Here is a 24,931-nt window from a genome sequence, read left to right as displayed (position 1 = left end):
ATTGTTTTTGTTTACTGTTAATTTGATTTTTCTATTAAATACTAATAGTGTTATAAAAATCTTATGTTTATGTGTCTTTGTTGATGGAAATTAAATTAATGACATTTTTTTTAATTTGGGGGAAAAAAGAAATAAATTCATGTCACTGTCTTGACTCCTTCCCCAATTATTTTGACAGATTTAAATAGAGAGGCAGATAAAAAGGAACATTAAAATTTAAAGCAGCATTTTCTTGGGGGTCTTTAGCTTGGACATAAGAGAAAATTTAGAAAATTTAGAGCTATCTTCAAGTGTATGGAGGGCTTTCATGTACAAGAGACTCAATGTGGCCTAAAAGAGGAAAAGTAGGAACAATGGAGGGAAACTGTAAAGAAACAAATAAGAATTGTATCTATCTAAAAGTGGAATAGAATGTACAAAAGGTAATGGTTCTGCAGCATTAGAGATATTCACAAAACAAAGGCTGTTTGACCACTTGTATAGAATGTAATATACATACTACACAGAATGACCACTGATATTCCATCTAACTCAAAGTCTATGATGTGTCTTTCCAACCATACCTTCCATCTAATTTTTAACTGTGACCACCTGGAGTCAGTTTAGTAACTATTTGTAACAGAACATATAAGAAAGGCACTCTCTCAGAACTCGATTTCACTTTTGATACTTTACACATGTGTATTAAGAAAAACTTCTACTATTAATGTGAATGGGAGGAGGCAGCTAGGTGGCGCAGTGGATAATAAAGCACCAGCCCTGGATTCAGGAGGACCTGAGTTCAAATACGACCTCAGATTCTTGACACTTACTGGCTGTGTGACCCTGGGCAAGTCACTTAACCCTCATTGCCCCACCCAAAAAAAAAAAGGTAACCAAAAAATGTGACTGGGAATCATGAGAGTAGGACCCATTTCACAACTGAAAATTTTCCATGCATGTTCTAAGTTTCCTTAGAAAGCCAAAAAACTGTCATATAGTTTTAACTAGACCAGGAGACTAAGGCTAAAAGTACTGACATAACCTCCAGTGGGAAAGACAATATGAAAACAACTATGTACAAATAAGATATATACAGAGTAAACTGTAGACAATCTAAGGGGGAAGATACTAGCATTAAGGGAGACTGAGAAAGGCTTCTTGCAGAAAGTAAGACTGAAGGAAACCAAAAGGTGTAGAAAATACCAGGCGTGGGGTCAGCCAGTGAAAATGTAGAGTTGGAAGATGGAATGTCTTGTAAAAGAAAAAAAGCAGTGGTCAATGTCACCAGATCACTTCCAATGAGGAGGAGAGTATGGTATAAGTTTGAAAAGGTAGGAAGGAGTATGAAAAGGCATCAAAAGCAAAACAGAGGATTTAATATTTGATCCTAGGGCAAAAAGGAACCAATAAAGTTTATTGAATAGGGAGGGATGTAGTCATACCTGTACCTTAGGAAGATCAATTTAACAGCTAAAAGGATGAAATGGAAAGGGAAGAGAGTTGAGGCAGGGAGACCAAGCAGAAGGGCTACTATAATAGTCCAGATGTGAGACTGATAAAGGTCTGTACCAGGGTGGTTGCAGTGCTAGAAGAAATAAGGAAATGTATATGAGAAATGTTGTGAGGGTATAATCAACAGGACTTGCCAACAGATTGGATATGAAGGGATGAAAGAAAGTGACAAGTTGAGGATGAAGTAAAAGAACCCAATATAGAGGGCCTTCTCAAGGAATTTAGCAACAAAAGGGAAAAGAGACATATAACAGTAGCTGATGAGGACAGACAGATCAAGTGAGAGCATTCTAAGGAAAGGGGAGCCAAGGGCATATTTATAGCCATAAGAGAAGCAGCCAACAAACAAGGAGAGACTGAAGATTAATGAGATATTAGAAATGACCAAGAGGGCACAGGATGCAATGGGAATCATTTATTCATACAGAGACAGGAATTTTCCTTGAGAAGGAGATGGGATACCACCACCTCATCTAAGACAAAGGTGAAGGAGGATGGGCATCTATTGTATGGAAGGTCTCTGAGTAGTGTGAGATAAAGAAAAGGAAAGAACTGGAAGAATAAGTCATTTAAAGAGAGAGTGGTAAACATTACCTCATCTTCCCACCAGCTACACCCTTTGGCTTTGACTCCACCATCCCCAACCCCACATCCTCCCCTCTCCTGGAAAAGCTCATCACCAAGAAACATCATCAGAAAATTTATCAGCTTTGGTACTCACCTCATCAGTACACTCAGCTGCCTCTACCTCTGCAATTGATGGGCTGGAAGACAGAGCTAAAAACTTCCAAAGCCTCCACTTAAAGAATGCTCAGAAGGCCAGCTAACTCTTCATTTCCCACACTCTTTAGATTTAACTACACTATCATCACCCTCATTTTGGGTACCTTCTACTCTCCCCCTCCCCCTTTTCAGCTTCATTTTGTATGTTATCTTCCTTCATTAGATTGTAAGATCCTTAAGGGCAGGGACTATATTTTTCTTATTTATATAAACAGTGCCTGACACATTATACATGCTTAATAAATGTTTATTGTATTGTGTTGTACCTTATCCCTCCTGGAATTCCTGAAAACTAGGGTAAATTAAATCAAATAAAACCAATCATTTCAAGGGAAAGGAAGAAACACTAGAACAGAATCAAAAGACCCCATCCCCCCAAAAAAGAAAACATAAGATAAAAAATAAACTGACCTCAAAAACAGTTTAAGAATATATAATTTAAGAATTACTGGACTCCCTGAAAAACATTTTTTTTAAATCCTGTACACTATATTTTAAAAAGCCAAATGAAAACTGACTATATTTTTTAGAACCAGAATGAAGTGATGACAGAAGGGGACAGGGGATGAAAAGAATACCCTAGTGTAGAAGGGAAGAATGGGAGGAGTATGGTTTTTAAAAGTATTTTATTATTTTCCAGTTACATGTAAAGATAGCTTTCAAAATTTGTTTTCATAGGATTTTTAGTTCCAAATTTTTCTCTCCCTCCCCTCCCCTCCCCCTTCCCAAAGACGGAAAGCAATCTGATATAGGTTATATATGTACAATCTCATTAAACATATTTCTACATTAGTTAGATTGAGAAAGAAGAATCAGAACAAAAGGGAAAAACCTGAAAAAAGAAAAAAAAAACAAAAAAGTAGAAACCATATGATTCATTCTGCATTCAAAATCCACAATTCTTTTTTTCTGGATGTGGAGAACATTTTCTATCATGAGTACTTTGAAATTGTTTTGGATCACTGCACTGCTGAGAAGAGCCAGGTCTACCACAGTTGATCATCACACAATGTTGCTGTTACTGTGTACAATGTTCTCCTGGTTCTGCTCATCTCACTCAGCATCACTTCATGTAAGTCCTTGCAGGTTTCTCTGAAATCCTCCTGCTCCTTGTTTCTTATAGCATAATAGTATTCCATTACATTCATATACCACATCTTCTTCAGCCATTCCCCAATTGATGGGCATTCCCTCGATTTCCAATTCTTTGCCACCACAAAGAGAGCTGCTATAAATATTTTTGTACGTGTGGATCTTTTTCTCTCTTCTATCATCTCTTTGGGATACAGACCCAGTAGTGGTATTACTGGGTCAAAGAGTATGAACAGTCCCATGAGTGTTTTTTTTAATTATTATTACTACTGTACTTTATAAATTAATTGCTTGCTATTTATATATTAATGGCTATTATACCAGTTTTGGCAGTAAGCATTTATTACTAATTAATATTGTATATCAGTAAAGTATTTGACCATGCGTCTCCCTAACTTTTCATGGTCTCAGGCCTTCAGACTTCCATTGTCCTAAGAGGAAGACCTGCACCAAGAGAAAGCATTCCAAGTCAAGGGAGCGGGTAAAGAGAGCGTGACCCTGTCATGGCCAAGGATTTTATCCTCCTTAGATAGAGGTGGGTCATTATACATTGATCAAAGCTAATTGGTTAGCATCATTCAGTTCCATTTGTTGACATGACTTGAGGGTGGTCTAAATTAAAATGAATTCTATAGATGAAATAAGGGAAGGGTATGCAAAAGTCCAGTATCTAGGTCTGGTTTGACCCATCAAGTTCATTGACCTAGACAAAAGAATCAACCTCCATTTTTTTTTTTTCTCTTGGGTTTGTCCCACACAAGAGCTGAACTTTCTAGGGGGGAGAGGGGACTGAAACTGATCTCTGAGTCCCCCCAAGAAATCCATTATTAATAATTATTTTATCACTCACTATTTTTCCTAATTAGTGTATGTGAAAATATAAAATAAGAAGGAAGTGGTGGTTGAGTGGGCACTCTTACACACATGAACAGATTGTTGTAAATATACAATAAACTCAACAAGGAAATGAAAGAGGAGAAGAGGGAAGATAATGCTGGGGAGGGAAGAGTTGCAAGCAAAATAAACATCCTGATCCTGAAGGGAAGATTAAAAGGGGAAAGAAAAAAAGTTAAAGAAAAGAAAAAGAAAGAAAATGAAAAGGAGAGAAAAGAGGGAAAAAAAACCCTACAATCTAAGGAAGTCCCTTAGATTGCTTCTTAGGCAACTGAGGAGTGGCTAATTAAACTGAAGTATATAAATATAAGGGAATACTATCATGAGATAGTTTCACATAATCCTGGATAACAGGAATTGATGCACAGTAAGGTAAACAGATCCTAGGGGGGAAAAGGATACAAGATCAGCAATATTATAGTGAAAACAACCTTGAAAGACTTAAGAACTCTGATAAAAGCAATAACCAACCTTGCTATAGAGCAGGGCTTCTTAAACTTTTTCCACTCACAACTCCTTTTCACCCAAGAAATTTTTACATGACCCCAGTTATATAGTATATAAAATAGGTATACATTAACTTTTTTTTTTACTGTTGCCAAATTTTTCATGACCCCCCCCCAAGTTATGCAACTCCATGTGGGGTTGCAACCCACAGTTTAAGAAGCTAGGCTCTAAAGAACCTATGATGAAGCATGTTACCCACTTTCTGACAGGAATAAACACAGGGACAGAAAGAGATAAAAAAAAATTTTGACATGGCCACTGTATGATTTCATTCAGCTTGAGAGGGCTTATTTGTTAGAAGATTTTTCATTCCTTTCCTTACCTTGTTTGACTGGGGGACTTGGAGGGAATGTTATCAGGATATGCATTAGAGATATCCCCACCCCCAAAAGCGAGGAGAAAATAAAGAGTTTACATATTTCTCAACTCTTCATGGTGCCTTTATAATAATGCAAAAAAGCAACAGTGTGTTGTTTTTTGTTTTTTGAGAGGCAATTAGGGGTTGACTTGCCAAGGGTCACACAGTCAGTAAGTGTTAAGCGTCTGAAGCTGGCTTTGAACTCGGGTCCTTCTGAATCCAGGGCCGGTGCTCTATCCATTGAGCCACCTAGCTGCCCCCCCCCCTTCTTGTTAAACACACACCCAAAACCCTAGAAAACACAGAAATAAGCAGATTTTTCCTTAATACAGTAAGTGCCTAACTAAAACCAAGAGCCATTATTATAAATAATGGGGATAAAGTAGAGCCTTTCCAATAAGATTAGGTATAAAGTAAAGATGTACATTATCACAACTCTTTGATGTAGAGCTTAAAAAATTACCCATAATAAGAGGCAAGAAAGAGAAATTGAGGGAATAAGCAGAGAAAACAAAGAAATAAAATTATCAATTTTTTTTTTGCAGACAATCTAATTTGCTTAGAGAACAACAGAGAGTTGGAAGGCAGCTAGGTGGTGCAGCAGCTAAGTAAGTACTACGCCTGGAGTCAGAAAGACAAGAGTTCAAATCTGGCCTAAGACACTAGCTGTATGACCTTGGGCAAGTCACTAAATCTTTATTTGCCTCAGTCTCTTCAATTGTAAATGGAGAATAACCCTACCTTGCATAGTTGTGAGGACAAAATGAGATATTTGTGAACTGCTAAGCACAGTGCCTGACATATAATAAGCACTATATAAATGCATGATAACAGCAACTAAAATTAATTCAAATAATTTCAGCAAAGTTATAGGATATGAAATAAATCTATATAAATCATTGTTACTTTATATTAGCCAAAAAAATTCAGTATGAAGAAATAGAAAGAAAAATCCCATTTAAAATAATTACAGAATGTATTAAATACTGAGGAGTACATGCCAGTATACTTGGAACTATATGACTAGAACTGTAAAATATACTTTACATAACTACAGACCCAAATAACTAGAGACATATTAATTGTTCATGAATAGGCCAAGCTAAGATAATAAAATTTATATTACTACCTAGAGTGCCATAACAATCAAATTACCAAAAAAGCAAGTAATGGAGCTAGAAAAAATGAGCCAAATTTTTATAGTGGAACAAAAATTAAAGGGCCTCACAAGAATTAATGACATAAATGGCAAGGAAGGGGGTCTAACAGTAACAGATCTCAAATTACACTACAAAGCAGTAATCATTAAAATAATTTGTTATTAGTTAAGTAATGAAGAGATTGATGGGGAGGAGGGGGGAACAGATCAGGGCCACAACAAACCAGAAGAAAATGAACACATTAGCCTGGTGTTTGATAAACACAAAGACCCTACCTAGAAGAGAAAAATGGTAGTCAAGGAAGTTCCCTGGGATTTTGAGAGCTCCCTATTCATATACTGTTTACTTTATACTTTTTTTTTTTACCAAAGGACTCCAAATTTGCCTAAAACATAAATTCTTATAAATCATATCTAATTTTTCCATTGTGTTTTCATTATAATTTCTGAGGTGAGTTCCCATAAAAAGCCTAGCCTCAAAGTATACTGAGAATCATATTTAGGAATATAAGACTAGAAAGAAAAGTGAACTGCTCAAAAACTTTAATAAGGCAGCATAATGTCATATATAAGAATAGGGCAAGAGTCCATGACCAAATAGATATTATCCCTTGGATAGTAATCCAAAATGGATCATTTTGATCACAAAATTAAAAAAGATTTTGCACAAAGCCAATGCAGCTAAAATTAGAAGAGAAACAGGCACATGGGAAAAAAATCTTTTTTTGCAGCAAGTTTCTCTGATAAAAGTCTCATTTCTATGATATACATTCCAATGCACAAAACTAAAAGCCATTCCCCAGAAGATAAACGGAAACTCTGAGGTATGACCTCACATGCATCAGTTTGGCTAAGATGACAAAAAAGGAAAATGGCAAATGCTGGAGAAGTTGTGAGAAAACAGGTATATTAATGGCCTGTTGGTAGAACTGTGATTTAATCTAACCATTCTGGAAAGCAATTTGGAATTGTGCCAAAAGCTCTATTAAACTATGCATACAATCTGACCAGCAATTCTGCCACTAGATCTATATCCCAAAAAGTTAAAAATAGGAAAAGGACCCATATATAAAATACTGATAGCAGCTCTTTTTGTGGTAACAAATAATTGAAAACTGAGGGGATGCTCATCAATTGGAGAATGACTGAACAAGTTACGGTATGATTGTGATGGGATACTATTGTGCTGTAAAAATGATAAAGAAAATGATTTCAGAAAAACCTGAGATGACTCATATGAACTAGTGCAAATAAAGAGAGTAAAATCAGGAGAATATGTAATAATAATAGTATAAAGATAATCAACTATAAAAGACTTAGTAACTGTGATCATCATAATAACCAACTACAATTCTAAAGGAATTGTGACGAAACATGCTATCCACTTCCAAATATAGAGCTGATAGACTCAAAAATAGATTGAAGCATAGTTTCTTTTCGGTTTTTTTCCTTTTTTTTGGACATTGTTAATGAGAGAATTTGTTTTGTATGACTATACATATTTGTACTGAGCTTTGCTTTTCTTTTCAATGAGTTGGGGAGGAAAAGGTTAAGGAAGAGAATTTAGAATTGAAAATTAAATAAAATCCAATTTTAATAAAGGTAGTAAATAATGTGACATAAGACCAGAATGTCTTATTACTAGATTGGGAAGTTTGTGTTTTATCCTAGAGGCAACAGAGAATCTTGGAAGATTTTTGATAAAGGGGGCAGCTAGGTAGCACAGTGGATAAAGCACCGGCCCTGGATTCAGGAAGACCTGAGTTCAAATCCAGCCTCAGACACTTGATACTTACTAGCTGTGTGACCCTGGGCAAATCACTTAATCCTCACTGCCCTGAAAAAAAAAAGATTTTGAATAAAGGAGTGAAATATCAATTTTGGGGCTGGGTGATAAAAGGATTGGAGAGGGAAGGGCCTGGAAATAGTAAGATCAATTATAAGGCTATATATATAATCTAAATGAATAATGGCAAGGGAATGGAGATCTTCCCATGAAGGCACCTGAAAATGAAGTGTTCATTAGACACTGTTAGAGGCAGGGAACCCTAGATTATACCACTCTCCTAGAGTTTAGGTATGGAATTATGCTAAGTTTGTTAGTAAGGGAATAACATGTTGCAAATTATATTTTGAGAGAACTAGACTGACAGCAGGAGATGGGAAACAATGGAAAGGGACAATATGGACGAGGCTCTGGCTAAGGGCAAGAAGACCAGATTCTGCATTAATCTTAACTAAAGGGGCCAGCAAGGTGGCGCGGTGGATAGAGCACCGGCCCTAGAGTCAGGAGCACCTGAGTTCAAATCCAGCCTCAGACACTTAACACTTACTAGATGTGTGACCCTGGGCAAGTCACTTAACCCCAATTGCCTGACTTAAAAAAAAAAATCTTAACTAAAGAATGATAGCCACTACAGGTAGATTGTGAATGGCAATGGAAGTTGGCCCACAAAACCTGAGATAAAACTCATGAGATCTAATGAACTCTCCTCTATCCCCCAAGACTTTACTTAAGAAGGGAAGAAGAATGGGAGACATTATTTCCATAAGAGAGGAATTAAATAAAGGGGATGAAAAACAGAAAAAATGGACACCACCAAGTTTTGTGGTCTAGAAGGCCTACATGAAAGTAACAGGAAAAGGCTTATGGAGTGATGGAAGAGATGGGAGAGGAGCAGGGCAGTAAATGAATTTTACACTCATCAGAAAAGCTGTACAAAAAATATTTATAGCAACTCTTGGTGGAGGCTAAGAATTGAGAATCGACGGAATGTCCATCAGTTGAGGAATGATGAAAAAAGCTATGTTATATGATTGTAGTGGAATGGACTTACAGGAAATGACAAACAGGATGATCCCCAAAAAACCTTGAAAGACTAATGAACATCGATGTATGGTGAAGTGAGCAGAGCTGAGAGGACATTGTGCACAGTGACAGCAGTATTGTTCAATGAGTAATTGTGAATGACTTAGCTACTCTCAGCAGTGCAATGATCCAAGACAATCCCAAGGAACTAATGAGGAAGCATACTATGTATGCACTGCTATAGAAAAAACTGATAAAAAGAACACTTGTGGATTGTACATATATAACCTGATTGTGATCTTGTGGAGGGGGGAGGAAAGGGAGGGAGGGAGGGAGAAAAATTTGGAACTCTAAATCTTATGAAAATAAATGTTGAAAACTACCCTTACATGTAAATGGAAAATAAAATAAATGTTTGCTGAGGAAAAAATAAAGATAAATAGTTAAAATTTTTAATATAAATTTAGCCTTCATTATATTTATTGTTTAAAAGTTCTTACCTTATCTAGCCATTAAATATATGAATTAAATTCAGATATATGTAATGGAGCACTTTTATTTATTATTAATTATTATATTTTAAATTATTTTAATTATCTTATATTTACATAAATACTATGACGCTTATTAGCTGTGTGACCCTGGACAAATCACTTAACCCTCATTGTCCTACCCTCCACCCCCCAAAAAAGCGAAGAGATGAGAATCAGGAAAACAATTTATATAAGGAAAACAAGATTATAAAGAAAAACAACTTTGAAAGACTTAAGAACTCTCATCAATGCAATGACCTATGATGAAACATGTTACCCCTCACTAACAGAGAAATTAGAGAGACAAAATCTATAAAGAGTCATATTCTGGGACACGGCTACTATGTAAATTTGTTTTGCTTAACTATGTTTATTTGTTGTAAGGGTTTTTTCTTCTCTTTCTCTTGACATTCGGGGAGAAGGAAAGTTATCAATACTGATTTAAAAAAAACTAAGAGAAGGCCACTGAAACACTTATAAAAATACACAGAAGAGAATATTAAGAAAGTCAGAAGGAAGCAAAGACAAGTAGGACTTTGGGGGGGGGGGCAGGGCAATGAGGATTAAGTGACATGCCCAGGGTTACACAGCTAGTAAGTATCAAGTGTCTGAGGCCAAATTTGAACTCAGGTTCTCCTAAATCCAGAGCTGGTGCTCTATCCACTGCACCACCTAGCTGACCTGCAAGCAGGACATTTTAAAAAGTAATATATGGAATTTACTATATGCTTTAAAAAATAAGCAGCATGAAATGGAGATTCACAATTCTCTTTCCGTGTTATGTTGTATATATGTGCTCTTTTTTGTATATATAAGGTAAAATTTTTTTTAATGCATCCACAAAAAATACTTTTGCATTAATGCTTTAAATATTCCTTGTTATCTCAGAAGTTCCTAGACTTAAAGCATTTAGGAAAAAAAAAAACGCACCAAAACAAAACTATACACACTGAGATCCAGGCAGTGTCCTTCTAGAGAGAAGGAACATGGGTTCCTCATAAAAAAATACTCAATTTCATGTCTCCATCAATGCCTTTGCACTGGCCATCCACCATGTACACCTTCCTTATAGAATATCTCTCTTCCTTCAAGACTCATTGTTAAACACAATCATCTATATGAAGCCTACCCTCTACAATTCCCAGTGCTCTCTTTACAAACTACTTTGTGTTTATTTATATTTATTCTGTATATACAGCTATGTTTTTCTTGTCTCTCCTGTTTCAATGTAAACTTCTTGACAGTAGGGATTGTTTCATTTTTTTGTACTATTATCCCCAATGACTAGAAAAGTCCCTGGAACCTACCAGAAACTTAATAAATGTCTATTCATTGATAACTTGGCTATCTAATGCAGGAAAAATATATACAAAAAAGTATCATTCTGAAAAAGCAACCTAAAAATCTTACCTCCCGTTCCTAGAACCTTGAGAAGTTCAAAATTTTCAATTCCCACTTTCTCCGCATGTCCTGTTAAATTAGCTAAAATATAAAATCAAGAAAAAAAAATGTTAAAAATCTTGATTTAGCAAATTAAGCTTTTAACAACCAGATATCAAAAGTCTGTTGATTTTAACATAAATACATAAAAACATTTAAACTGGTTACTCTTATCTGAAACTTTTAAATATTTTAAAATGTATTTTAACATAGGGGTAAATACAAAAATAAATAAGACACTGGACTAGGATTCCTAAATTCTAGTCCCAATTTTACTAATAATTTGCTGTGTGACCTTAACAAGTTATTTAATTTGTGACATGTTAATGATGGGATTTCATTTCTTTAATTGTAAAATTATGCCAGAGTTGAACTATGTGATCTCTAAGGTCCTTTTCAGTTTCTAAAATCCTATGAAAAAAGGCACTAAAGACTATTTTAAAAATAACCTATATGAACTCACTTATTTTGGATAAGTACTTTTAAAATATTTCTTGCTACTTCAGACTTGCTAGACTTAAATCGTTTAAATAGGAGGGAGAAGTCTCAGAGAATAGAGGGTACTTCTTCAGTCTCATTGCACGTTATTGCTGTTCTTAAACACCGTGATCCAGTCAAATGTTCTATTAAAAAAAAAAAAAAACCACAAACCGGGGCAGCTAGATGGCGCAGTGGATAGAGCAGCAGCCCTGGAGTCAGGAGGACCTGAGTTCAAATTTGACTTCAGACACTTAACACTTACTAGCTGTGTGACCCTGGGCAAGTCACTTAACCTCAACTGCCTCACCAAAAAAACCCCAACAACAACAAACAAACCAGAACTAACCAAACAAACAAACCAAAAAACCACACAAACCTGCTAAAAGTTTCCTATAACTATGTTTTTGCGTGGTGCTAAACCTTCATTATAATACCAGCCTACGTCATGAGAAAATATATTTTCTGGTATACATTTTTTAAAGTATCAGTCCTGGATTTCTCTTTTTACTTGTATCGTATATCATTCTATATTTTGCTAAATTTATGTATATGCACACTCTGCTGCTATTTTTCTCTGCACTGAATCTGTGACTTCATTGGGTTAGAGTGAGAAACTTACGCTACCATTGCATGTTGACACCTTTCTCTGCAACTTATGTTTTCTTTTTTTTTCCCTAGTAAACAGAATTTTATTTTTCTAATTACACGTAAAGATAGTTTTCAACATTCATTTTTTATAAGATTTTGATACCACCCCCCAAAGATGGCAAGCAATCTGATAGAGGAGATACACAAACACACACATATATGCAATCATGTTAAACATATTTTCACGTTAGTCATGTTGTAACAATAACATATTCCTATAACTATTAATAAATTCCTAACTCCTACAGATGTCTCCATCTATGCCTACATAACTATTAATTAGTTCCTATAACTATAAATTAATTTTAACAAAGCATTTGATCCTAAATGTTCCAAAAACTATGTTCTCAGAAAAGTTCTCAAAACTATGTCTTTTAAGGAAAAACTAGTTCTTAAGTGGCTTTGCATAGTTCAGCTGCTAACATATGCTTTGTTGGGCAGAAAACAAGTATAGTTATTGAGACTGCACTGTGTGCAGAGCACATAGCTTTCCTGTCTAGGGGTTTATAGGATCATAGATTTATAACTGAAAAAAACCTCAGAAGTTTACTAGACATCAAGATAACTCTAAAATGATGGCTAGTGAAATTCTGTTTTTAAAAAACCCTTGGGGCTGCTAGATGGCTCAGTAGATATAGCACTGGCCCTGGATTCAAGAGGACCTGAGTTCAAATCCGGCCTCAGACACTTAACACTTACTAGCTGTGTGACCCTGGGCAAGTCACTTAACCCCAATTGCCTCACTAAAAAAAAAAATTTAGGTCAAATAACATATACATAGATCTTATATACATATATGTGCATATATACATACATACATACATATATACATACATACATACATACATATATATATATACATACACACATAGTCTTAAGTTACCGACATACTCTAGGAATGTCCATGCTAATATACAATTGTAACCAGAAAATTCCAGCTAGCCAACAACAAAAAATTAAACTGAGGTAAGAAATGTCTTCAGAAAAGGAGCAGGACATAAGATAAACTCACAAAAAAAATCAGCATGTCTATATTACTACTCACATCTATGAAGAACATAAGGAAATAATAATGGCAAAATATATCAGCTACTTAGCACCAACAAAGACAAGCATCCCTCAGTTTCTGAATCTTTGCTACTACAAAAAAAAAAAAAAAAGCTGTCATAAATATTTTTGCACATATAGGTCCTTTTCCTCTTTCTTTAATTTCTTTGGGAGTATATTCCTAGTAGCAGTATTGCTGGGTAAAAAGGTACGCACAGTTCAATAGTTTGGAGGACACAGTTCCAAATTTCTTTCTATAATGGTTGAATTGGTTTACAATTCTACTAACAGTGCCGTAGTGTACCTGTTTTTCCTCAGCAGTCTGGGTAGTAATTTTCCACTTCTGTGAATATTACCAATCTGAGTTTTGTTGGGGTTTTTTGGTTAGTCATGTCTGACTCTTTGTGACCCCATTTGGGATTTTCTTGGCAAAAATACTAGAGTTGGGGCAGCTAGGTAGCACAGTGGATAAAGCACCGGCCCTGAATTCAGGAGGACCTGAGTTCAAATCTGGCCTCAGACACTTGACACTTACTAGCTGTGTGACCCTGGGCAAGTCACTTAACCCCAACTGCTAACCCCCCTCCCCAAAAAGTACTAGAGTGATTTGCCATTTCCTTCTCCAGCTCATTTTACAGATGAGGAAACTAAGGCAAAGAGCATTAAGCGACTTGCTCAGGGTCACACCGCTAAAAAGTAGCTGAGGCTGGATTTGAACTTAGGTCCTCCTGATTCCAAGGCTGGTACTTCATCCACTGTGCTACCCAATAGTAGCATGTATAGCAGCCACACTCTGGTAAACTATCTCAACAGATGGGTTAAACCAGATTGAGGGTAACCTCACAGGCCCTCAAACTCATCAGTGAGTTGGGGAGATATCTACCCCAAGCACATGAAGACTTCCCCCACAGTGGAATGAGTGGATGAGAACAGTTTGTTCCAATGGCCATGAAGGCAGCTGAAGCAGGCACTGTGGAGCACTTAGGGCTTAGTCAGGCATCAAAAAAGCTAAGGTCATCCCCCTGTATCCTGGGTCATCATCAGTCATCTTGTCATCTTGCCTTTTGCCTTGCCACTGGACTTTGATGACTCTGGAAGAAAGAATAAGGCTGACAACTTTGTATAACTGTTTCACTTAAATATAATTCATATGTAAGTTCATCACCCTGTGATGCCACTGGTTCTCTTTGAAAATGAAAGCTATGGGGCAGCTAGGTGGCACAGTAGATAAAGCACCAGCCTTGGATTCAGGAGAACCTGAGTTCAAATGTGGTCTCAGACACTTGACACTTACTAGCTGTGTGACCCTGGGCAAGTCACTTAACCCTCACTGTCTTGAAAAAAGCAAACAACAAAAAAAAAACATGAAAATGAAAGCTCAACAACCACCACAACCAATATGATGGGTGTGAGCTGCTACTTCAAAGTTATTTTAACATAGATTTCTTCCTTTGAAAATTACCTATTCAGGGGCAGCTAGGTAGCACAGTGGATAGAGCACCGGCCCTGGAGTTAGGAGTACCTGAGTTCAAATCCGGCCTCAGACACTTAACATTTACTAGCTGTGTGACCCTGGGCAAGTCACTTAACTCCAATTGCCTCACAAAAAAAAAAAAAAGAAAATTACCTATTCATATCCTTTGATCATTTACTAATTAGAGAATGGCTCTTATTCTTAAATATTAGACTCTGTTCACTGTATATCTTGGAAATGAGATCTTTATCAGAGAAACATTGCAAAAAATTGCTCCCAATTTCCTGTTTCTCTTCTAACTTTAGTTGCATTCATTTTCTTTGTACAAAACCTTTAATTTTATGTAATCAAAATTATCATTTTATTTCTCTATATCATTTGGTCAGTCAGTCAATAAACATTTATTTTGTTTGGTCATGAACCCTTCCTCTAGCCATAGATCTGACAGGTAATTTCTTCCATGCTCCCCTATTTTATTTATGATACCATGTTTTTTGGTCTAAATTGTGTATCAATTTAGTGCTTATCTTAGTGTATGTTGTGAGATGTTGGTCTACATGTTTCTGCTAGACTGTTTTCCAGTTTTCCCAACAGTTTTGTTAAATAGTGAGTTCTTGCCCTAGTAGTGGGCATCTTTTGAGTTTATCAAATACTAGTTTATTGTGCTCATATGCTTTTGTTTACTGTGTGCCTAATATTTCTTGCCCAATAAAAACTGTTTTTACAATTATCACTTTGTAGTAGAGTATGACATCAAGTACTGGTAGGTCCATTTCCTTTCCATTTTTTTTATTCTCTTGATACTCCTGACCTTTTGTTCCTCCATATGAATTTAGTTATTATTTTTTATAGCTTTATAAAGTAGTCTTTTTGGCAACTGGAGTGGTAGGGAACTGAATATGTAAACTGATTTAGGTGGTATGGTCATATTTATATTATAATAAAAACAAGGCATTATAGCCTTGACTTGCCCACAAACAATTAATATTTCTCCAATTATTTAGATCTCCTTTATTTGTGTAAAGACTACTTTGTAATTTGTGTTTATAAAGTTCTTCTGTGTGTCTTGGCATGTAGACTCCCACTTATTTTATATTATCTGAAGAGGTTTATTTTAAATGGAATTTATCTCTACTTGATGGTGGTAAACAGAAACATAGATGTTTTGGATGAGTTTATTTTATATTCTGCAATTTTGCTGAAATTATTCATTATTTCAACTAGCTTAATTGCCTAAGTAAACCATCATATCACCTGCAAAAAGTGATAGCTTTGTTTCCTTTCATCAATGCTAATCTTGTAAATTTTTTTCATTAATAAAGTATTTTATTTTATTTCGTTACATGTAAATATAGTTCTCGACTTTTGTTTATACAAGCTTTACAATTTCAGATTTTTCTCCCTCCCTCCCCTCCCTCCCCCCTCCCCCAGACAGCAGGTAATCTGATATAGGTTATATCTATCTATATATCTATCTATATGTCTATATATACACATAATAACATTAATCCTATTTCTGCATTAGTCATGTTATAAGAGAAAAACTCAGAGCAATGATGAAAAACCTCAAAATAGAAAAAAACAACAGCATCAAAAACAAAAGAAATAGTATGGTTCATTCAGCATCTATACTCCGCAGTTTTTTGTGTTTTTTTTCCCTTGGATTTGGAGATCCTCTTCCATCACGAGTTCCCTGGAACTCTTCTGTGCCATTGCATTGGTGAGAAGAATATAGTCCATCACAGTAGATCAACATTCAATGTTGATGATACTGTGTACAATGTTCTTCTGGTTCTGCTCATCTCACTCATCATCAGCTCACGCAAGACCCTCCAGGTTTCTCTGAACTCCTCCTGCTCATCATTTCTTACAGCACAATAGTATTCCATTGTATTCATATACCACAACTTGTCCAGCCATTCCCCAATTGATGGGCACCCCCTCAACTTCCAATTCCTTGCTACCACGTAAAGAGCAGCTATAAATATTTTTGTACATGTGGGTCCCTTTCCCCTTTCCATGATTTCTTTGGGAAAAAGACCCAAAAGTGGTATTGCTGGGTCAAAGGGTATGCATAGCTTTATCGCCCTTTGGGCATAATTCCAAATTCCTCTCCAGAATGGTTGGATCAGTTCACAGCTCCACCAACAATGGATTAGTGTTCCAATTTTCCCACAGCTTCTCCAACATTTATTATTTTCCTTTTTTGTCATTTTAGTCAATCTGATAGGTGTCAGGTGGTACCTCAGAGTTGTTTTAATTTGCATCTCTCTAATCATTAGAGATTTAGAGCATTTTTCCATATGGGAATAGATACCTTCTTGTAAATTTTTTAAGCTACCATTCCTTAACAGTATTGTATTTAAAATTTTTGCATTAATAGTCATTAGGGAAGTTGGTCTATAGTTTTCCTCCTGTTTTGACTCTCACTGGTTTAGGTATCAAAAGTACATTTGTGACAGAAATAATCTGATGGGACCCCTTTTTAACCTATTTTTTTTCAAACAGTTTCTATAGTATTGAAATGATTTATTTAAATGTTTGGTAGAATTCAATTGTAAACCCATCTGGTCTTGGGGATTTTTCTTCAGGAGTTCATTTATGGCTTGTTCAATTTCATTTTTCTTAGATAGGATTATTTAAGTATTCTATTGCTTATTTTACTAATTTGGACAACTTGTATATTTCTAAATATAGATCCATTGCATCTAGAATGTCAGTTTTATTGGCATATACTTGGGCAAAATAGCTCCTAATAATTGCTCTTATTTCTTCTTCACTGGTTATGTAGTTACCCTTTTCATTTTTGATACTGGCAATTTTTTTTTCTTAAATCAAATTAGCAAATGGATTATTTATTCTGTTTCTCCTCCACACTCCCCACCCAAAGTCCTAGTTTTATTTAATATTTCAATGGCTTTTTCTACTTTAAATTTTATTAATCTTTCCTCTGATTTTGGGAGATTTCTATTAATTGGAGTTCTTAAAATTTTTTTTTAGTTGCATGCCCAATTCATTGATCTGCTCTTTCTTGTTTTTATTGATGTGTTTAGAGATATAAAATTTCCCATATGTACTGCTTTGAGTACATCCCACAATTTTGGTATATTGTCTCATGGTTGTCATCTTTAATGAAATTATCGACTGATTCTATAACTCGTTCTTTGGCCTATCCATTCTGTAAGATTAAGATATTTAGTTACCAATTATTGTTTTGTCTTTCCTTCAAAGGTCATTTATTAAATGTAATTTTCATTGCATTTAGTATTTCTACCTTTCTGCATTTCTTTGTAAGGTTTTGGGGTCCTAACACATGATGAATTTTGGTGGTGCCATGCACAAGTGAGAAAAATAGGTATACCCCTATTTCCATTTAATATTCTCCAGAGGTCTATCATATCTAATTTCCCTAAATTCTATTCTTCTCCTCAACTTCTCTTGTTTTTTTTTTAAGGTTAGATTTATCTATGTCTAAGAGGGGTAAAGTGAAGTTTCCTGGTATTATAATTTTACTATTTCTTCCTATAACTGATGACAAGACATTTGATGTATAAGTGTAGTTTCCATGATTATCTCTCTCTCTCTCTCTCTCTCTTTTTTTTTTGCAGGGCAATGAGGGTTAAGTGACTTGCCCAGGGTCATACAGCTAGTAAGTGTCAAGTGTCAGGTCCTCCTGAATCCAGGGCCAGTGCTTTATCCACTGTGCCACCTAGCTGCCCCCTCCCCCTTTTTAAAATTTAATTAAAAATTTTGTGGGCAATGAGGGTTAAGCGACTTGCCCAGGGTCACACAGCTAGTTAGTGTCAAGTGTCTGAGGCCGGATTTGAACTCAGGTCCTCTTGAATCCAGGGCCAGTACTGTATCCACTGTGCCACCTAGCTGCCCCCAATTATTTCTTTTAATTAGGTCTATTTTTGCTTTTGCTTTGTCTCTGATCATGATTGTCACCCCTGCCTTTTTTTGTTATAGCTAAAGTATGTAATTCTCCTCCAATCCTTTATTTTAACTTTGTGTGTGTCTTTTGTTTTCAAGTGTGTTTCTTGTAAGGAACATAGTATTGGATGCTGGTTTCTAATCCACTCTGCTATCCTCTTCTGTTTTGTGGGTGAGTTAATCCCATTTCCAATCACAATTATGACTGATAAATGTATATTTCCCTCCATCCTATTCTCTTCCATATAACCTTCTCTCTTTTTTTTTACTTGCCCTTTTCAAAAATCTATTTGACTTTTGATCATGGCCTGCCTTAATCTACCCTACTTCTCCCCACTTCCTTTCCCATAACCTTTTTCTGTCCTACTTCCCCCTACTAGGTAAGATGAATTTTCTGTACTGAGTTATGTGTGTTTGTATACTCTTGATTCCTTTAACTAGTTCATATGAGAATAAAATTCAAGTGTTTTCCACTCCCCCCCCCTCTCTGTTGCAGGTGCATAAACACCTCCTTGAGCACCTCATTTATGGAAGATAATTTTCTCCACTCTTCCTCTCCTCAAAGTGCATTCTTCTTCCCTTCTTTTCTATTCTTCTCTTAAGATGATTTAAAATAATGGAATCACACTCAAACCTTAGAATTAGACTCTTTCTATGATGCCGGGCGATGATAAAGTTACAAGAGGTTATATGTATCATTTTGCCCTATAAAAATATAAACATTTCAATCTTATTTAGTCCTTTATGACTTCTCACTCATGTTTACCTTTTTATGCTTCCTATGTTTCTGTCAAATTTTGTACTTTCATTAGGAATGTTTGGAATTTCTCTTTTTGATGAAATATCCATTTCTTCTCCTGTAGTACTATATTCAGTTTTTTCCCATAGGTTACTCTTTTTGGTTTTTTTTGTTTGTTTTGTTTTTTGGTGAGGCAATTGCGGTTAAGTGATTTGCCCAGGGTCACACAGCTAGTAAGTGTTAAGTGTCTGAGGTCGAATTTGAACTCAGGTCCTCCTAAATCCAGGGCCGGTGTTCTATCCACTGTGCCACCTACCTACCCCATTCATAGGTTGTTCTTGATTCCAAGTCCATATCCTTTGCCTTCTGAAATATCATTATCCCAAACTCTCTTAGTGTGAACCTGACTGTGGCTCCCTGGTACTTGAATTCTTTCTTTCCGGCTGCTTACAGGTATTTTTTCCCTTCACCTGAGAGCTTTGGATTTTATATATGATATTCCTGAGAGTTCTCATTTTGGGGTTTCTTTCAGGAGGTGAACAGTGAATTTTTTCCATTTATACTTTGCCCTCTGATTCTAAGACAATTAGGAAGTTTTCTTTTATTATTTTTTTGGAAATATGATGCCTAGGCTCTTTTTTTGTTCATAACTTCTTAATGATTCTTAAATTATCTCTCCTCAATTAGTTTCCCAGGTCAGTTTTTTTTCCTATGAAATATTCACATTTTCTTCTATTTTTCTAGGCTTTTAACTTTGTTTTATTATTTCTTGATGTTTCACAGAATCATTTGCTTCCATTTGGCCAAATCCAATTTTCAAGGAGTTTATTCAGTAAGGCTTTATATTCTTCTCATTTCTTTCTTCCATTGCGATCATTTGTCCTTTGAAGAAAATTTTTTTGCTCTTTTGAAAACTGTCTTTTTTCTTTAGAATTTTATTTTTCCCCAAATTACATGTAAAAACCATTTTAATATCAATTTTTAAAACTCTGTGTTCCAAATTCTCTTCCTCCCTCCCTCTCCATACCCCATTAAGAATACAAACAATTTAATATAAGTTACATATGTGTAGTCATGCAAAACATTTCCACCTTAGCCAGGTTGTGAAAGAAAACTGACAAAAAAAAAACACCTTAAGAAAAAGGAACTAAAGAAAATATGCTTCAATCTGTATTCAGACACCATCAGTTCTTTCCCTGGAGATGGACCACATTTTTCCTAAGTTCTTCAGAGTTGTCTTGGATCACTGTATTTCTGAAAATAGCTCAACCATTCATAGCTGATCGTCATATAATATATTTTTAATTATAAAAGTATTTTATTATTTTCCAGTTACATGTAGAGATAGTTTTCAACATTTGTTTTTATAAGATTTCTAGTTTCCAATTTTTCTCCCTCCTTCCCCTCCCCAAGACAGCAAGTAATCTGATATAGGTTGTATATGTACAATAACACTAAACATATTTCTGCATTAGTCATATTTTAAGAGAAGAATCAGAGGAAAAAGGAAAAAACCTCAAAAAAGAAAAACAGCACCAAAAACAAAAGAAATAGTATGACCTTAGGCAAGTCACTTAACCCCAATTGCCTCACCAAAAAAAAAAAAAAAGAAATAGTATGGTTCAATCTGCATCCATATTCCACAGTTGTTTTTGTTTTCCTGGATTTGGAGAGCTTTTTCCATCATGAGTCCTTTGGAACTATCTTATACCATTGTATTGCTGAGAAGAATCAAGTCTATCATAGTTGATCAACACATAATGTTTATGATACTTTGCACAATGTTCTTCTGGTTCTGCTCATCTCACCCATCATCAGTTCATGCAAGTCCTTCCAGGTTTCTCTGAAATCTGCCTGCTCATCATTTCTTACAGCACAATAGAATTCCATTACATTCATAAACCACAACTTGTTCAGCCATTCCCCAATTGATGGGCAGCCCTTCAATTTCCAATTCCTTGCCACCACAAAAAAGAGCAGCTATAAACATTTTTGTACATGTAGGTCCTTTTCCCTTTTTTATGATCTCTTTGGGGAAAAGACCCAATAGTGGTATTGCTGGGTCAATGTGTATGCACAGCTTTATAGCCCTTTGGGCATAATTCCAAATTGCTCTCCAGAATGGTTGGATCAGTTCACAGCTCCACCAACAATGCATTGATCATCTTATAATATTGCTGTTATTTTGTATACAGTACATTTCACTTTGCATCAGCTCATTTAAGTTTTTCTGATAGCATCCTACTCAACATTTCTTATAGCACAACAGTATTCCATCATAATCTCATTCCACAATTTGTTCAGCCATTCCCCAATTGATGGGCATCTCCTCAATTTCGAATCAACTTTAAAAAAAATATCTCTTTTTGGATACCAACCAATTAGTGGCATTACTAGGTCAAAAAGTATGCATGGTTTTAGAGCTCTTTGGCCATAGTTCCAAATTGCTTTACAGAATGTTTCGATCAGTTTATAACTTTACCAAGAGTGTATTAATGTTTCATTTCCCCCATGTTCCCTACAACATTTGTCATTTTCCTCTGCTGTCTTATTATCCAATCCAATAGGTATGAATTGTTTTGACCTGTATCTCTCCAATCAATAGTGAGTTAGAACATTTTTTTTCATATGACTATAGGTAGCTTTGATTATTTCATCTGAAAACTCCATATCTTTTGATCATCTATCAACTGGGAAATTACTCTTATTTTAACAAATTTGACTCAGTTATCTATGTGTTTGAGAAATGGGGCCTGTCAGACAAACTTGCTTCAAATTTTTTTCACAGTTACTACTGCTAACTGTATTTCCCTCCCTCCTATTCTCTCTCCATGACATTTACTCTATTTTCTATCTTCATTTACCCTACCCCTCCTCAAAAGTGTTTTGATTCTTTTTTTTTGGTGAGGTAATTGGGGTTACGTGACTTGCCTAGGGTCACACAGCTAGTAAGTGTTAAGTGTCTGAGGCCAGATTTGAACTCAGGTCCTCCTGAATCCAGGGCCAGTGATCTATCCACTGCGCCACCTAGCTGCCCCCAGTGTTTTGCTTCTGACTGCCTCCCCTTCCCAAAATCTGCCCTCCCTTTTCTTTCACCACCACCCCCCCGCCCTAGCCCCTTCCCCTCCTACTTTCCTGCAGGGTAAGATAGATTACTATACCCAATTGAGTTTGTATGTTATTCCCTCTTTGAGTCAATTCTTTTGAGTAAGGTTCACTCATTCCCCAGCACCTCCCTCATCTTCCCCTCCACTGTATAAACTCTTTTTTGTTTCTTTTATGTGAGATACTTTCTCTTTCTCATAGTGCACTCCCCTCACCCTTTAATTTTATTTTTTAAAGACATCATCCCTTCATATTCAACTCACACCTGTGCCTTCTGTCTAAATATACTTCACCCAGCTACCCTAATAATGAGAAAGTTCTTATAAGTGACAATTATCATCTTCCCATGTAGGAATGTAAACAGTTTAATCTTTTAATATCCCATATGATTTCCTTTTCCTGTTCACCTTTTTATGTTTCTCTAGGGTCTTGTTTTTGAAAGTCAAATTTTCTATTCAGCTCAGGTCTTTTCATCAAGAATACCCAAAAGTCCTCTCTTTCATTGAATTTCCATTTTTTTCCTCTGAAGGAAAGTTTTTCTGGGTAGGTCATTCTTGGTTGTAATCCCAGTTCCTTTGCTCTCTGGAATAATATATTCTAAGCCCTCTGATCTTTTAATGCAAAAGCTGCAAGATCTTGTGTTATCCTGACTGTGGCTCCACAACACTTGAATTGTTTCTTTCTGGCTGCTTGCAGTATTTTCTCCTTGACCTGGGAGCTCTGGAATTTGGCTATAATATTTTTGGAACTTTTCATTTTTGTATCTCTTTCAGGAGGTGATCAATGGATTCTTTCAATGTCTATTTTACCATCTGCTTCTAGAATATCAGGGCAATTTTCCCTGACAATTTTTTGGAAATAAAGAAAAGGATCTTAGAAGCTAACTGTTAAAGTTTAGTCACATAATGATATGATTCTTAGCATTCTGGCCCCCTTTCTATAACTCTGCCATCATCACTGCAGAAAGTGAAGAGAAACACCACAATTTGAAGGGCATTTTGTATTTTTCTTTGTTTTGGAGGTTGCTTTGGTTAAAGAATTCATTACCAAGTGATCTGGTGATAAATCTCCCTGTACTTAACTAAAGCTAGTCCTCAGAAGGAAAGGCTATACTTGAAACCTTTGCAATGTGGCAGAACCTGCCAAAACTTAAAACATGCTGACATAACATGCAAGACCCCATGGCAACTTCCATAACACAGTGAGATATTGGACTAGAACTTTGTGGAAGCATTTAAAAAATAAGTTGAAGAGCATTTATTTAGTACCTACTATGTAAAGCACTGTATGAGATGAGGGGAATACAAAAACAAAAGTGAAACTGTCTAAATCCTCAAGGAACTTACATTCTAAAGGATGAGAAAAAGCATGCATATAAAGTATATTAAAAAGACATACAAATCAGATACAAGGTAACCTTAGAAAGAAGACAGACCAGTGGAGCAAAGAAGGAAAGGCTTCATGCAAGATAGCAATAACAACAACAATAATAAATAAGTTATCAGTATGGCTGAACCTTGGATTTCATGGAAGGGATTAATGTGTAATGAGGTTGAATAGGTAGGATGGAGCAAGGTGGGGAGATCTCTAAATATATCAAACTGTAAAATTTGTATTTGGGATCTTAGGGGTAATGAGAAGTCACTATAGTTTACTAAGTAAGGTAGTGACATGGTTGAACCCAGACTCTAAGAAAATCATTTTGGCAATGTGTGCCAATGTAGAAGATTCCATTGTGTAGAAGATTGATCGGGGTGAGGACAGACTTGAAGGGAAATCCATTAGGAGCTTAATGCAACCATCCAAATAAGAGGTGATAAAGGTCTGAATTTAGGGTGGTAGCTGTACTGTTAAAAGTTTGTAGGAGATATTGTAGAGATAGAAACAAGATTTGGCAACTGATAGGATATTTGGAGTGATTGAGCATGAGGAGTTATGGATGACACAAAAAAGTTGCAAACCTAGGATCACTGGAAGGATGGTCAAGTCTGTGACAACAATAGGTAATTTCAGATGATAGATGGGTTTGGGGGAGAAAACAATTAATTTTGTTTTAGAAATGCCGAATTTTAGATGCCTATGGAAATTATAGTTCAGTATGTCCAGTGGATAATTGGCAACATATGGTTTTACATGTAATCAAAATACATGCTATTAATTAACAAGTTAGGTTAAGATTGTCAAGTTAAAATATAAAAAGACATTATGGCATATTAGACAGAGGGCCATTTTTGGAGTCAGGAAGCCTTGGATTCAAATCCAGCTTCTGACACATAATAACTATTTGACACTGGGCAAGTCTCTTACATGGAGTACACAACTCTCTAGAACTCTAAGTTATAGCTGATCTGCACCAGAAGGTGTTTCCCAATCATAGGTCCCTAGACCAATGAAATCACAGATCTAGATCAAGAAAAAAATAAGACATTAAAAAAA

General features: G+C 35.7%; 1 protein-coding gene across 1 annotated transcript in view; it reads right to left on the bottom strand.

Moving 5' to 3' along the window:
* The window catches only part of RPS6KA5 (ribosomal protein S6 kinase A5), a 220,731-nt gene that overhangs the window by 162,782 nt on the left and 33,018 nt on the right, over positions 1–24,931 (bottom strand). The window contains 1 exon segment of the mRNA XM_043982310.1: positions 11,040–11,111. Coding sequence (XP_043838245.1) covers positions 11,040–11,111 — 72 coding nt within the window.

The sequence above is a fragment of the Dromiciops gliroides genome, chromosome 2 (genome assembly GCF_019393635.1).
Source record: "Dromiciops gliroides isolate mDroGli1 chromosome 2, mDroGli1.pri, whole genome shotgun sequence".
Lineage (NCBI taxonomy): Eukaryota > Metazoa > Chordata > Mammalia > Microbiotheria > Microbiotheriidae > Dromiciops > Dromiciops gliroides.
Note: the sequence above shows the minus strand (reverse complement) of the source record. Positions and strands in the feature narration are given on the sequence as shown.